We start from the raw sequence: 16,537 nt of genomic DNA on the forward strand, positions 1-16,537 counted from the left end.
CATAGATCCGGAGCGCCCGCACCAGATCCAGAGTATGCAACGCTTTTTCAAAGCGATGAACAGGAGCCGGACAAAAGGAAGGCAGGGAAATGTCCTGGTTAAGGTGGAAAGGAGAAACCACCTTAGGGAGAAAGTCCGGAGTCGGACGGAGAACCACCTTGTCTTGATGAAAAACCAAAAAAGGTGACTCCGAAGAGAGCACAGCCAAATCAGAGACTCTCCTGAGGGAAGTTATGGCCACTAGAAAGACCACTTTCTGTGAAAGACGAAACAAAGAAACCTCCCTAAGAGGCTCAAAGGGGGGTTTCTGCAAGGCCGTGAGGACCAAATTGAGGTCCCAGGGATCCATTGGCCGCCGGTAAGGCGGAATGATGTGAGACGCGCCCTGCATGAAGGTGCGGACCTGAGCCAGCCGGGCGATACGCCGCTGGAACAGCACTGTCAGAGCCGAGACTTGTCCCTTGAGGGAATTGAGGGATAGTCCTAGCTGCAGACCGGACTGTAGAAAAGACAGAAGGGTCGGCAAGGAAAAAGGCCAAGGAGCATGGCCGGAAGAGCGACACCAGGACAGGAAAATTCTCCAGGTCCTGTGATAGATTTTGGCCGAGGAAGACTTCCGAGCCCGAGTCATAGTGGAGATGACTTCAGGAGGAATACCAGAAGCCGTCAGAATCCAGGACTGAAGAGCCACGCCGTCAATCTGAGAGCCACAGAATTCTGGCAGAAAAACGGACCTTGTGAGAGAAGGTCTGGACGGTCCGGAAGATGCCACGGCACCTCTACGGACAGATGGAGCAGGTCTGGGTACCAAGCTCGCCTGGGCCAGTCAGGGGCAATGAGGATGACCCGACGGCCCTCCATTCTGATCTTGCGCAGAACTCTGGGCAAGAGAGCTAGAGGGGGAAACACGTAGGACAGACGAAACTGGGACCAATCTTGAACCAGAGCGTCCGCTGCAAAGGCCTGAGGATTGTGGGAGCGAGCCACGTAAACCGGAACCTTGTTGTTGTGCCGGGATGCCATTAGATCCACTTCCGGAGTGCCCCACTTGCGGCAGATTGACTGAAACACTGCCGGGTGCAGGGACCACTCGCCACTGTCCACGGTTTGACGGCTGAAATAATCTGCTTCACAGTTTTCCACGCCTGGAATGTGGACTGCGGATATGGTGGACTTGGAGTCCTCCGTCCATTGAAGGATGCGTTGAACCTCCAACATTGCCAGGCGGCTGCGTGTCCCGCCTTGGTGATTGATGTAGGCAACCGCTGTCGCGTTGTCTGACTGGACTCTGATGTGCTTGCCCGCCAACAGGTGGTGAAAAGCTAGGAGAGCTAGAAGCACAGCTCTGGTTTCCAGCACATTGATCGAGAGGGCTGACTCGGACGGAGTCCAAGTGCCCTGCGCTCGGTGGTGGAGACCTACCGCTCCCCAGCCGGATAGACTGGCATCCGTGGTGAGGATCACCCAGGACGGGGGTCAGGAAAGAGCACCCCCTGAGACAGAGAGAGGGGCCGAAGCCACCACTGAAGGGAGCTCCTGGTCTATGGCGACAGAGCCACTAGCCTGTGCAATGAGGAAGTCCGCTTGTCCCAACAGCGGAGAATGTCCAGCTGCAGAGGACGCAGATGGAACTGGGCAAAGGGAACAGCCTCCATTGACGCCACCATCTGACCAACCACCTGCATTAGGTGCCTGATGGAATGACGGCGGGGCCTCAGCAGAGAGCGCACCGCCAGATGGAGGGACTGCTGTTTGACTAAGGGCAGCTTCACAAGTGCCGGCAGAGTCTCGATCTGCATCCCTAGGTACGTGAGCCTCTGGGTCGGAGTCAGAGTGGATTTGGGCAGATTGACAAGCCACCCGAATTGGGCTAGAGTGGCGAGACACTCCGCTGACAGTCTGCGCTGGATGAAGCCTTGACTAGAAGGTCGTCCAGGTAAGGAATCACTGCCAACCCCTGGAGGTGCAGAACAGCAACCACTGCTGCCATGACCTTGGAGAATACTCGAGGGCCGTGGCTAACCCGAAGGGGAGAGCCATGAATTGGAAATGTTCCTCTACGATTGCAAAACGTAGCCAACCCTGGTGTGAAACTGCAATTGGCACATGCAGATAGGCATCTCTGATGTCGATGGATGCCAGGAAATCTCCTTGGGTCATTGAGGCAATGACTGATCGCAGAGACTCCATGCGAAAATGCCGCACCTGAACATGCTTGTTGAGAAGCTTGAGATCCAGGATGGGCCGGAAGGAACCGTCCTTTTTGGGGACCAGGAAGAGATTTGAGTAGAAACCTCTGAACCGTTCCCGGGCGGAAACCGGTACAATTACTCCGTTGGCCTGCAAGGATGCCACGGCCTGAGAGAAGGCGGCGGCCTTGGAGCCGGGGGGAGTTGACAGAAAAAATCTGTTTGGCGGGCTGGAAGAGAATTCTATCCTGTAGCCGTGGGAGATGATATCCCGCACCCACTGATCGGAGACGTGTTGAAACCACACGTCGCCAAAGTGGGAGAGCCTGCCACCGACTAAGGACGATGCTAAGTGGAAGCAGCTCCCGCGGTCTTCTGTGGACGCGCCTTTGTGCGCCAGTTGGATTTTTGGTCCTTGGCTGAGTTAGTGGACGAGGCCGAGGGCTTAGAGGATGACCAGTTGGAGGAACGAAAGGAACGAAACCTCGACTGGTTCTTACCCTGGGCAGGTTTCCTGGTTTTAGTTTATGGCATGGAAGTACTCTTCCCGCCAGTAGCTTCCTTAATAATTTCATCCAGTTGTTCACCGAATAGCCTGGATCCAGCAAAAGGGAGCCCAGCAAGGTACTTCTTTGAAGAAGCATCTGCCTTCCACTCTCGAAGCCACAAGATCCTGCGGATAGCGAGGGAATTAGCCGAAGCCACCGCAGTGCGGTGAGAAGCCTCCAGCATGGCAGACATGGCATAGGATGAAAAAGCTGAAGCTTGGGAAGTTAAAGCAACCATTTCGGGCATAGATTCCCTGGTGAGGGAATGCATCTCCTCTAGAGAAGCAGAGATGGCTTTGAGAGCCCACACTGCTGCAAAAGATGGGGAGAACGAGGCCCCTGCCGCCTCATATACAGATTTGGCCAGAAGGTCAACCTGGCGGTCAGTGGAATCCTTAAGAGAGGTGCCATCAGCCACTGATACAACGGTCCGGGCTGAGAGTCTAGACATCGGGGGGTCTACCTTTGGTGAATGAGCCCACTCGACCACCTCAGGTGGAAAGGGAAAACGGTCATCAGAACCACGCTTTGGGAAGCGTTTGTCAGGACAGGCCCTAGGCTTGGTCACAGTGGCCTGAAAACTGGAGTGGTTAAAGAACACACTCCTTGTCCTCTTAGGCAAGGTAAACTGGTGCTTTTCTGCCAGAGAGGGTTGCTCCTCTGATACTGGCGGATTGAGATCCAGTACAGAATTAATGGACGCAATCAAATCACTAACATCTGAGTCAGTTACGGACAGATCAATGGGGCACATGGAGGTAGCCTCCGAGCCCCCAGTAAAGGCATCCTCCTCGTTCCTCGTCCTGCGAGTCAGCTCTTGAGTCAGAGCCGCGGGACGAGGAAGGAGAGGGGACCCTGCGTCTCCTTTTAGGAGGACGGGGTCTGGGAGCAGGTGAAGAATCCTCTGTGAGCTCCGCTGAGAGAGCCCTAGCAGCAGAGGCACCCTGTGAAGGGGGCTGATGCATGTTCAGCAAAGTCCAGAACAGCTGTCCCATGGAGTCGGCAAAAGACTGGGAGATTGACCTAGAGAAGGATTCTACCCAAACCGGGGGTTCAGCCACAGGAGCCGGAGCAGCCGGAGAGACCACTGGGGGGGCGATTCCAGGCTGAGGCATTGTCAGGGCAGAGCAGGCATCACAATGTGGATATGTGCTCGGTTCAGGCAGCACGAGCTTACATGCAGTGCATACTGAATATAGCTTTGGAGCCTTGCTCCTCGTGTGAGACATGCTGCTGAAGTGGGGGCTCTTGCCAGAGTGACCCCCAGAGAGTATATACGGAGACCCACAACCAGAGGTTGTGGCTTACCAGACCGCTGGAGAGGTGTTGTGTGCCCTCCAGATCTCAAAGCCCGGACCCCCAAGCACCTCAGCAGGGATGCTGCAGCCAGTGCTGATTGCAGAGAAAACGCTGATAAAATGGCGCCGGAGCGAGGAGATGGGGCGGGGCCAACCCTGAGAGCGGGATCTGGAGGGCCAAAGAGACTTTCAGGGGAGGAGACATGTACTCAGTGAGGAGTGTCTCTCCCCTGTGCAGAACGGCCGCTGGGCGGAGCCACACTGTCCCTCTGCATGAATGACATGCTAGGGCAGTGAAACCGAAAGTAGGCCTCTGGCGAAGCCGGGGCCTAAATTTGAGCGGTGCGGCCGGCGCGCAGGCACCATCGGCGCGGTTCTCAGGCGACAGCCAGAGAACCCGCCGGAAATGTCACAAAAAACTCAGCACACTCTCCCCACATAATAAAAGTATAGGGACCCCCAGAACATAAATGTCTCAGGTACTTAGCTTGCTGAGACGCAGGGCCATGTCCCTGGGGATGAGTGCTCCGTCCAGCAGGATCCTGAAGGGCTGCGGATGGAGACCGGTCTCCTGCAAAGCATGGAGAACCATGCTGGCTCCCACTTCAAGCCAGAGCCCGAGGGATGGTGAAGGAGCACATCATGTAAGGCTCCAGCCTTGGAATCAACTTTAACAACACCGCCGACACAGTGGGGTGAGAAGGGACATGCCGGGGGTCCAGACTTGGACCCGCTTTTCTTCAAAATCTTTCCAAAAATGAAAAATCAGATGAGAATGCATGTGTGGATGTATGCCTCCTGAACACAAAGCAATGAACTGGCTAGATTTGGTCATCCAGGGGGTGTATATGCTCGGAGGGAGGAGCTACACTTTTTAGTGTAATACTTTGTGTGTCCTCCGGAGGCAGAAGCTATACACCCAATGTCTGGGTCTCCCATAGGACCAATAAAGAAAAATATTTTCAATATGGGCACAATCCCAATTGTTTGATGGAAAGTTTCACATTATGATTGTATGTTGCGGTAACGGAGGGGAGAAAGCTGCGAGTGATTGGACAAAGTATCCCAGCCGGGGATAGATATCTCTCCTACAGTGAAGCCACCCAGTGACTCCACGGAGGAAACCGGGACCTTTCTTCTCATTATCATCCCCTGTACCAACCACAGGATATATGCCCTGTGTAACATTTTGGGAAGGTGTTTGGGGGGAGGGGGCTGATCAGTTGCACATTTAACTGTAGCATAAGTGATTGTATTTGCATGTGTAGATAGGCAACCAGAACTTTAAATTTTAAGCAGGTGCCCCTACTCTCAGGCTCCAACTGGGTCAATAGTTTAGACACAGTTATGATGTTTTATGAGCCAGGTTGGAAATAGGGGTACGCGTTATTATTTTTCTATACTTCATGTTTTCCTTTGTTGAGCAACAGGTCTTACCAAGCTAGTATTTTATCCAAGTTTTTCTGCAGGGGTATGTTGAGAAGGATTGCTTCTAAATTTTTCTTACACACCTCTGCATCTGGATCATTTGTACTGGGTTCTGAAAGGGAAATTAAAAAAAAAAAAAAAAAACTTTTCAAAAAAGTAAAATAAAAAAAACTGGTATAAAATAATAAAAAGGCATAAAGCATATAAGAGTAAAACAAAGCAAAACCAAAGACTGCAGAAACAAAAAAAAAAAAAGAAGGGAAAATTCTCCCCCCACAAATCACTGAATTGCAGTTATGATAGGCTATCGCTGTAATGGTACACACAACAGACACTACCTGCAGGTGAGGGAATAATGGCACGGACCAGGCGTGGGAGCAGGTATTCTAACAACGCGCTTGAGTCGTAGGAGCTTGTGATTTTCTGAAGCACATTGACTAATTCAGGGACCTTACAGAGATTCAAGAACGGCCTGGAGAAAGAAATAAGAAATTATTAGACCCGGATTTGTATGATTGTTATCTTATAGAACACCTGCCCTTTCATAAAACTTGTGACAGGTGAGACGACATCGAGGGCCTAGGGCAGAGGGCTACGAGTTCATACTTCAGTTATCATTACATCTCAGAACACAGCTGATCACAGACATAAGGGCGCAGTGATCACTGGGGGGTCTCAGCACCTGAACCCCCACCAAGAACAAGACATATTATTAAATCTTGTCAAACTATTTATTAGACGCCTCCTGACAAAGCCCTTCGGTTAAACGCGCGTCGAGGCCCCACCCCACGCTTGGTCTGCCTAACTGATCTCCTGCTGCTTCTATTATGACTCAAGGTATTGTGTTCTTTTAAGAGTTTAGTTGCTCTTGGGGGAAGCACTTTTGGGTGTTCTAGACATCTTATTTTTTGTCATATACACTCTCCCTCTCATAGCTGTTATTGCTTGTGTATTCAAACATACTTTGCTAGCAGGCTTTACTGCCATCTTCTGGCCAATTCCAGGTAATTTTGTGGGTTGTGTTTCTGAGCAAGGGTTTTCCATCTTTTCCTAGCTACCACTGTGCACCTGTTTTACTCTTTGTACCAATACAGTGGAACCTTGCTTAACGAGAGACCCAGTTAGCGAGTATTTCGCTTAACGAGCAAAAGCTTGCTGTAAATTTGTAACTCCAAGCAAAATACTCACTGCACACACTTCCGGTTCCGTACATCCACCGCGCTCTAACTTGCTCTTGCAGTCCACACAAACACACACACACACATTATATGCTCACAATACCTTCCGTTCCATCGCTGGCCTCCTGGTTCTTGTAGTTTGCTGGTACAGGATGTGTATCGGGTAACCATTGCGACGAGATAGGAACGTCCGCTGTCAGCCGCTACTCAAAGGCAGCACGCTGGCCAATCAGAGGCAAGCGGCTCCTGCCTTTGAAGTCAGTGCTCTGGCAGCGGAAGCTCCGGCATCGGTCGCGATGGTTACCCGATACACATCATGTACCGGCGAACTACAAGAACCAGGAGTCCAGCGATAGAACGGAAGGTAAGGTGAGCATAACATGTGTGTGTGTGGGCGTGTGTGTTTGTACGTGTGTGGAATGGCACAATAGGGAACCAGGATGGGACATTTAACAAGTTGTGGAACGAATTGTCTGCATTGCAATGATTTCCTATGGGAATTTAACAAGCACACTCCCAGAACGGATTGTTCTCATTAACCAAAGTTAACCAAGGTTCCAATGTAAATCAATTTTGTATTTGACTACGGTATATATTTTTCTGGTCCTCTTGTTTGTGTATCCCTGGTTTTGATTTCCCATTACATCTCTTGAGGGTGTCACAACATTTTGGATTTTATTTATTAGAGTGCAGTTGTACAAGAATCTACAAAATGTATCAAGGTAGTATTTCACAGTCATGCTTGATTTTTCTCATATGCAAAAGAAACAGTTTTTGATCTGATTTTTTATCAGGTTTTAATGTTTGGTCACCAGTCTAGTCTTAACCATCTTGGTTTCGTCAAACAAAAAAATAAAATAAAGGCAAATCTCTTACACGTTGCAATGTTAAAGGGAACCTGTCAGGTCCAATATGCCCCCAGAACCACGAGCAGTTCTGGGTGTTTAACCCCTTCACGACCGGCCTATTTTTCGCTTTCCGTTTTTTTTTTCCGCCATTCTTTTTCTGAGAGATGTAACTTTTTTATTTTTCAGTCAATATGGTCATGTGAGGGCTCATTTTTTGCGGAACGAGCTGTACTTTTAAATGAAACCATCAGTTTTGCAATATAGTGTACTAGAAAACGGCAAACAAATTCCAAATGCTGAAAAATTGCAAAAAAAGTGCGATAGCACTATGGTTTTTGAGATATTTTATTCACTGTGTTCACTATATGGTAAAACTGATGTGTGGGTGTGATGCCTCAGGTCAGTGCGAGTTCGTAGACACCAAACTTGTATAGGTTTACTTTTATATAAGGGGTTAAAAAAAAAATCTGAAGTTTGTCCGAAAAAAAAGTGGCGCACGTTTTACGCCATATTCCGTGACCCATAGCGTTCTCATTTTTCGGGATCTATGGCTCAACGCCGGCTTATTTTTTGCGTCTCGAGCTGACGTTTTTAACGGTACCATTTTTGCGCAGATGCTACGTTTTTATCGCCTCTTATTGTATTTTGCGCAAAGGTTGTGGCGACAAAAAAACATCGTTTTGGCGTTTGGAATTTTTTTGCCGCTACGCCGTGTATACTGATCAGATTAATTGATTTTATATTTTGATAGATCGAGCGTTTCTGAACGCGGCGATACCAAATGTGTGTATATTTTTTATTTTTTTAACCCTTTAATTTTCAATGCGGCGAATGGGGGGTGATTTGAACTTTTCGGTTTGTTTTTTTTTTTAATTTTTTAAAACTTTTTTTTAACTTTTTTTTTATTTTACTAGTCCCCCTAGGGGGCTATTGCGATCAGCATTCAGATCGCTCTGCAGTATCTGCTGATCACAGCTACAAGGCTGTAAACAGCAGATACGCTCTCTCTTTTGCTGTGCCGCTGGCACAGCGAAAGTGAAACCAAGTCAGGTGTAGTACAGGAGTCATCACATGACCCTGTGCTACCATGACAACTATCGGGAGTCACGTGATCGCGTCACGTGACTTCCAGTATCGGGCGGTAAGTAAAACATTACCGCAATCGCGCTTATAATGGCGCTGTCACGTATTGACAGCGCCATATAAGGGGTTAATCGGCAGGAGCAGATAACGATTCTGCTCGTGCCTAGCAGGCACACATCTCAGCTGTGAAAATCAGCTGAGATGTGCGCCGATCGCGGCATGCTGCCGCCGGAGGACCGCGGGCAGTAACATTATGACATTTAGGACGTAATTTTACTGCTCGCGGTCGTTAAGGGGATATTGTCAATCCCTGTCTAACCATCCCTGTATACACTAGCATAAAGAGATCTTTAGAAAAAGTATTTCTAAAGATCCTTTCTAATACGCGGCACATTCATTAGCATATTAGCACGCCCACAGGGGCATGCTTACATGCTAAGGGGGCCAACTAGCCAAGGGAAATAACGCCCAGGGGACTAGTCACTGGCCTCATTAGCATATCATAAAGGATGTTTAGAAATACTTTTTCTAAAGATTTCTTTATCTATGCTAGTGTATACAGGCACGGTAAGGCAGGGATTAGCAATTTGCACCCAGAACTGCTCATGGTACTGGGTGCATATTCCACCTGACAGGTTCCCTTTAATCACCGACAGCGCTCTGATAGCCTCCGTGTGCCATCCATGATTTTCCCAGACTTGCATATGTGTGTCAGTGTGATCTGTGACTCTGACCAAATTAGACATGTCTCTAATTTTTTTTTGTGGACAGACAGCAAAAAACAGGAACATGTTAACAGTGTCAAAAGTATAATATATATAAGATAGGTGTTCTATCACAATAGTAGTCTGCATGAAGCATGTTGTGAAGGTGACAGTTGTACCAGCCAAACACCACACACCCAGTATTTAGATACTCACTTATTCCCCACATCTTTTGACTGTTGACTCTGTAAAAGAATTATTAGAGATGCCAGTCCTTCCCGGAGCAGAGATGGTGTTTTGGGCAGGTTGCGGCTGAGCTGCGAGGCCAGGGCTTTCACCAAAGTGGGTTCCATGACTGTTTTTACAGCTAGTTGGCAGATGATCATGTACGTGGCAGCTTTGTAATCCTCTAGTGAAGACTTCAACCCCTATAGAAGTAATGATCCAATTACAGAGGAAAAAGAGAATTTTGTTACTTACCGTAAAATTCTTTTTCTTATAGTTCCGACATGGGAGACCCAGACCATGGGTGTATAGCTTCTGCCTCCGGAGGGCACACAAAGTACTACACTAAAAGTGCAGCTCCTCCCTCCGTGCATATACACCCCCTGGATGACAAATCTAACCAGTTTAGTGCAAAAGCTGAAGGAGGACATCCACCCATAAGTAGAGATAGAGTAAAACCCAGAATAACCGGAACCTCTGTCTACAACAACAGCCGGTGAAAACACATGGAACAAGAAACTGCCAACAGGCAACAGGGAGGGTGCTGGGTCTCCCATGTCGGAACTATAAGAAAAAGAATTTACGGTAAGTAACAAAATTCTCTTTTTCTTCATCGTTCCTTATGGGAGACCCAGACCATGGGACGTCTCAAAGCAGTCCATGGGTGGGAAATAAACAGAACTGAGAAGTAGGCAAAACCTAACTTCACAAATGGGCGACAGCCGCCTGAAGGATGCGTCTGCCCAAGCTCGCATCTGCCGGAGCATGAGCATGCACTTGGTAGTGCTTCGAAAAGGCGTGCAGACTAGACCAAGTGGCAGCCTGACAAACCTGCTGAGCCGTAGCCTGGTGCCTGAACGCCCAGGAGGCACCGACAGCTCTGGTCGAATGCGCCTTAATCCCTGGCGGAGGGGGCACCTGAGAACATTGGTAGGCATCGGATATGGCCGACCTAATCCAACGAGCTAAGGTCGGTTTAGAAGCCGAGAGACCCTTGCGCTGACCCGTGGTTAGCACAAAAAGAGAGGTGCACCGACGAAGAGCGGCGGTGCGTGACACATAGATCCGGAGCGCCCGCACCAAATCCAAAGTATGCAACGCTTTCTCAAAGCGATGCACAGGGGCCGGACAAAGGGAAGGCAATGAAATGTCCTGGTTAAGGTGGAAGGAGACACCACCTTAGGGAGAAAGCCCGGAGTCGGACGGAGAACCACCTTGTCTTGGTGAAAAAAACAAAAAGGGTGACTCCGAAGAGAGCACAGTCAAATCAGAGACTTTCCTGAGAGAAGTTATGGCCACCAGAAAGACCACCTTCTGTGAAAGACAACACAACGAAACCTCCCTAAGAGGCTCAAAGGGGGGTTTCTGTAAGGCCGTGAGGACCAGATTAAGGTCCCAGGGATCCAGAGGCCGCCGGTAAGGCGGAATGATGTGAGATGCGCCCTGCATGAAGGTGCGCACCTGGGCCAGTCGGGCGATACGCCGCTGGAAAAACACTGACAGAGCCGAGACCTGTCCCTTGAGGAATTGAGGGACAGTCCTAGCTGCAGACCGGACTGTAGAAAGGACAGGATGGTCGGCAAGGAAAACTGCCAAGGAGCATGGCAAGAAGAGCGACACCAGGACAGGGAAATTCTCCAAGTCCTGTGGTAAATCCTGGCCGAGGAAGACTTCCGAGCCTGAGTCATAGTGGAGATGACCTCGGAAGGAATGCCTGAAGCCGTAAGGATCAAAGGCTCAAGAGCCACGCCGTCAATCTGAGAGCCGCAGAATTCTGGCGGAAAACGGACCCTGTGAGAGAAGGTCTGGGCGGTCCGGGAGATGCCACGGCACCTCTACGGACAGACGGAGCAGGTCTGGGAACCAAGCTCGCCTGGGCCAGTCTGGGGCGATGAGTACGACCCGACGGCCCTCCATTCTGATCTTGCGTAGGACTCTGGGCAAGAGAGCTAGAGGGGGAAACACGTAGGCCAGACGGAACTGGGACCAATCCTGAACCAGCATGTCCGCCGCCAAGGCCTGAGGATCGTGGGAGCGAGCCACATAAACCGGAACCTTGTTGTTGTGCCGGGATGCCATTAGATCCACTTCCGGCGTGCCCCACCTGCGGCAGATTGACCGAAACACTGCCGGATGCAGGGCCCACTCGCCGCTGTCCACAGTTTGACGGCTGAGATAATCTGCCTCCCAGTTTTCTACGCCTGGGTGCGGATATGGTGGACTTGGAGTCTTGCGTCCACTGATGCGTTGAATTTCCAACAGGGCTAGGCGCTGCGAGTCCCGCCCTGGTGATTGATGTAGGCAACTGCTGTCGCGTTGTCTGACTGGACTCGAATGTGCGTGCCCGCCGACAGGTGGTGAAAAGCTACGAGAGCTAGGAGCACAGCTCTGATTTCCAGCACATTGATCGAGAGGGCTGATTCGGACGGAGTCCAAGTGCCCTGTGCTCGGTGGTGGAGAAACACTGCTCCCCAGCCGGATAGACTGGCATCCGTGGTGAGAATCACCCATGACGGGGCCAGAAAAGAGCGTCCCTGGGACAGAGAGAGGGGCCGAAGCCACCACTAAAGAGAGCTCCTGGTCTGTGGCGACAGAGCCACCAGCCTGTGCAAGGAAGAGGTCTGCTTGTCCCAACAGCGGAGAATGTCCAGCTGCAGGGGACGCAGATGGAACTGGCAAAGGGAACCGCTTCCATTGACGCCACCATCTGACCCAGCACCTGCATGAGGTGTCTGATGGAATGACGGCAGAGCCTCAGCAGAGAACGAACCGCCAGATGAAGGGACTGCTGTTTGACTAAGGGCAGCTTCACAAGTGCCAGCAGAGTCTTGAATTGCATCCCTAGGTACGTAAGTTCCTGGGTCGGGGTCAGAGTGGACTTGCAAGCGTGGCGAGAGTGAGCGAGACACTCCACTGACAGTCTGCACTGGATGAAGCCTTGACTAGAAGGTCGTCCAGGTAAGGAATCACTGCCAACCCCTGGAGGTGCAGAACCGCAACCACTGCTGCCATGATCTTGGCGAATACACAAAGGGCCGTGGCTAACCCGAAGGGGAGAGCGACGAATTGGAAATGCTCCTCTCCGATTACAAAACGTAGCCAACGCTGGTGTGAAACTGCGATTGGCACATGCAGATAGACATCTCTGATGTCAATGGATGCTAAGAAATCTCCTTGGGTCATTGACTGATCGCAGAGATTCCATGCAAAAATGCCGCACCTGAACATGCTTGTTGAGAAGCTTGAGATCCAGGTCGGAAGGCACCGTCCTCTTCGGGGACTAGGAAGAGATTTGAGTAGAAATCTCAGGACCGTTCCCAGTCGGGAACTGGTACAATTACTCCACAGGCCTGCAAGAATGCCACGACCTTCTGTTTGGCGGGCTGGATAGAATTCTATTCTGCAGCCGTGGGAGATGGTAACCCACCCCCACTGATCGAAGACATGTTGAAACCACACGTCGCCCAAGTGGGAGAGCCTGCCACCGACCAAGGACGTTGCTGGCGCGGCCAGATAATCAAGAGGAGGCTGCCTTGGTGGCAGAAGCTCCTGCGGACTTCTGAGGACGCGGCTTCATGCGCCAGTTGGATTACGGATCTTGGCTGAGTTAGTGGACGAGGCCGAGGGCTTAGAGGACGACCAGTTAGAGGAACGAAAGGAACGAAACCTCGACTGGTTCCTGCCCTGGACAGGTTTCCTGGGTTTGTGGCATGGAAGTACTCTTCCTGCCAAAAGCTTCGTGAATAATTTCATCCAGTTGTTCACCGAATAGACTGGTCCCAGCAAAAGGGAGCCCAGCAAGGAACTTCTTAAGAAGCATCTGCCTTCCACTCTCGAAGCCACAGGAGCCTGCGGATAGCGAGGGAAGTAGCCGAGGCCACCGCAGTGCGGTGGCAGTCTCCAGCATGGCAGACATGGCATAGGATGAAAAGACTGAAGCCTGGAAGTTAAGGCAACCATTTCGGGCATAAAGTCCCTGGTGAGGGAATGCATCTCCTCCAGAGAAGCAGAGATGGCTTTGAGAGCCCGCACTGCTGCAAAAGATGGGGAGAACGAGGCCCCTGCCGCCTCATATATAGATTTGGCCAGAAGGTCAACCTGGCGGACAGTGGGATCCTTAGAGAGGTGCGGTCAGCCACTGATACAACTATGCGGGCTGAAAGTCTAGACACCGGAGGGTCCACCCTTGGTGAATGAGCCCACTCCTTGACCACCTCTGGTGGAAGGGAGAAACAGTCATCAGAACCACGCTTTTGGAGCGTCTGTCAGGACAGGCTCTGGGCTTGGTCACAGTGGGCTGAAAAACTGGAGTGGTTAAGGAACACACTCCTTGTTCTCTTAAGGTATACTGATGCCTTTCTGCCAGAGGGGGATGCTCCCCTGATACAGGCGGATTGAGGTCCAGTACAAATATAATGGACGCAATCAAATCATTAGCATCTGCGTCACCTTCGGACAGATCAATGGGGTACATGAAGTAGCGTCCGAGCCCCTAGTAAAGACATCCTCCTCGTCCTGCGAGTCAGCTCGTGAATCAGAGCTGCGGGACGAGGAAGGACAGGGGACCCTGCGTCTCCATTTTAGGAGGACGGGGTCTGAGACCAGATGAAGAGTCCTCTGTGAGCTTTGCTGAGCGAGCCGTAGCAGCAGAAGCGCCGTGAGAAGGGGGCTGATGCATGCTCAGCAGAGTCCGGGACAGCTGTCCCCTGGAGAGAGCGGATTCTACCGAAACCGGGGGTTCAGCCACCGGAGCCGGAGCAGCTGGAGGGACCACTGATGAGCTTCCAGGCTGAGGGACCACTGTGTTTATGTGCTCGGTACAGGCAGTACGAGTCTACATGCAGTGCATATTAAGAACAGCCTTGCAGCCTTGCTCTGATGTGAGACATGCTGCAGAAGTGGGGGCTCTGTCCAGAATGACCCCCAGCAGAGTATATAAACAGAGGATATAAGCAGCTGCACAACCGGAGGTTGTGGCTTGCCAGATCGTTTAACATAGAGACATCTCTGTGCCCTCCAGATCCCCCAGCCCAGGCCCCCATTTGTCACAATGTGGTTATGCAGACATTGAGAACGCTGATAAAATGGCGCCGGAGCGAGGAGAGGGGGCGGGGCCTACTCAGAGCGGGCAAATTAGGTATACAGGGGAGGGAATCTTTCCTCAGTGAGGAGTGTCCGTTCCCTGTGCTGAACAGCCGCTGGGCGGAGCCGCACTGTCCCTCTGCATGACTGACATGCAGGGGCAGTGAAAACGAAACTAGGCCTCAGGCGAAGCCGGGGCCTAGATTTAAACATGCGGCCAGCGTGCAGGAACCGGCCGGAAATGTTAACACAGTCATATAACACACTCTCCCCAATATATAAAGTACAAAGGACCCCTGGAAAGACCACTTTCTGTGGTAATAACGTCTCAGTACTTAGCTTGTGAGACGCAGGTGCCAGGTCCCTGGGGGGTGAGCGCTCCGTCCGGCAGGATCCTGAAAGGGCTGCGGATGGAGACCGGTCTCCTGCAAAGCAGTGAGAACCGTGATGGCTCCCACTTCAAGCCAGAGCCTCAGGGGATGGTGAAGGAGCGCGGCATGTGAAGGCTCCAGCCTTGTAAAATCAACCTTAACAGCACCGCCGACACAGTGGGGTGAGAAGGGACATGCCGGGAGTCCAGACTGGACCCGCTTTTCTTACAAATCTTTGAAATCAAAAATCAAAATTCAGAGAATGCATGTGTGTGTGACCTCCTGAACACAAAGCATTGAACTGGTTAGATTTGTCATCCAGGGGGTGTATATGCTCGGAGGGAGGAGCTGCACTTTTAGTGTAGTACTTTGTGTGTCCTCCGGAGGCAGAAGCTATACACCCATGGTCTGAGTCTCCCATAAGGAACGATGAAGAAATATTACATATCGTGTCAACTGTATGACTATGGTTGTTTACATTTTCATCCATACTGCCACTGTAATAAACACCAGTGAATATGGGTCCAACTTATGGAGCCCATGTGATTCAAATGAAGCTATCCTGGTGATGGAGGCAAAAAACAGGTATCAAAATGTGTAAAGAAGGGAATTTTGTTTACTTACCGTAAATTCTTTTTCTTCTAGCTCCTATTGGGAGACCCAGACAATTGGGTGTATAGCTTCTGCCTCCGGAGGCCACACAAAGTATTACACTTTAAAAAGTGTAACCCCTCCACTCTGCCTATACACCCTCCCGTGCATCACGGGCTCCTCAGTTTTGGTGCAACAGCAGGAAGGAGGAAACTTATAATTGGTCTTAGGTAAATTCAATCCGAAGGATGTTCGGAGAACTGAAAACCATGAACCAAAAGAACAATTCAACATGAACAACATGTGTACACAACAGAACAACAGCCCGAAGGGAACAGGGGCGGGTGCTGGGTCTCCCAATAGGAGCTAGAAGAAAAGGAATTTACGGTAAGTAAACAAAATTCCCTTCTTCTTTGTCGCTCCATTGGGAGACCCAGACAATTGGGACGTCCAAAAGCAGTCCCTGGGTGGGTAAAAGAATACCTCGATAAAAAGAGCCGAAAACGGCCCCCTCTTACAGGTGGGCAACCGCCGCCTGAAGGACTCGCCTACCTAGGCTGGCATCTGCCGAAGCATAGGTATGCACCTGATAGTGTTTCGTGAAAGTGTGCAGACTAGACCAGGTAGCCGCCTGACACACCTGCTGAGCCGTAGCCTGGTGCCGCAATGCCCAGGACGCACCCACGGCTCTGGTAGAATGGGCTTTCAGCCCTGAAGGAACCGGAAGCCCAGAAGAACGGTAGGCTTCAAGAATCGGTTCCTTGATCCACCGAGCCAAGGTTGACTTGGACGCCTGCGACCCTTTACGCTGGCCAGCGACAAGGACAAAGAGTGCATCTGAACGACGCAGGGGCGCCGTGCGAGACACGTAGAGCCGGAGTGCTCTCACTAGATCTAACAAGTGCAAATCCTTTTCACATTGGTGAACTGGATGAGGGCAAAATGAAGGTAAGGAAATATCCTGATTGAGATGAAACGGGGATACCACCTTA

General features: G+C 50.8%; 1 protein-coding gene across 2 annotated transcripts in view; it reads right to left on the reverse strand.

Annotated features, from left to right (window-relative positions):
• Positions 1 to 16,537, reverse strand: part of HEATR1 (HEAT repeat containing 1) — a 252,046-nt gene that overhangs the window by 176,644 nt on the left and 58,865 nt on the right. For both annotated transcript variants that reach the window (XM_075339439.1, XM_075339438.1), the window contains exons 7-9: positions 9,493 to 9,704; positions 5,802 to 5,935; positions 5,473 to 5,575 (exon numbers count right to left, since the gene is read on the reverse strand). In XM_075339439.1, coding sequence (XP_075195554.1) covers positions 5,473 to 5,575; positions 5,802 to 5,935; positions 9,493 to 9,704 — 449 coding nt within the window. The remainder of the gene's footprint in view (positions 1 to 5,472; positions 5,576 to 5,801; positions 5,936 to 9,492; positions 9,705 to 16,537) is intronic.

This window comes from Anomaloglossus baeobatrachus, chromosome 3 (assembly GCF_048569485.1).
Source record: "Anomaloglossus baeobatrachus isolate aAnoBae1 chromosome 3, aAnoBae1.hap1, whole genome shotgun sequence".
In the NCBI taxonomy this organism is placed as follows: domain Eukaryota; kingdom Metazoa; phylum Chordata; class Amphibia; order Anura; family Aromobatidae; genus Anomaloglossus; species Anomaloglossus baeobatrachus.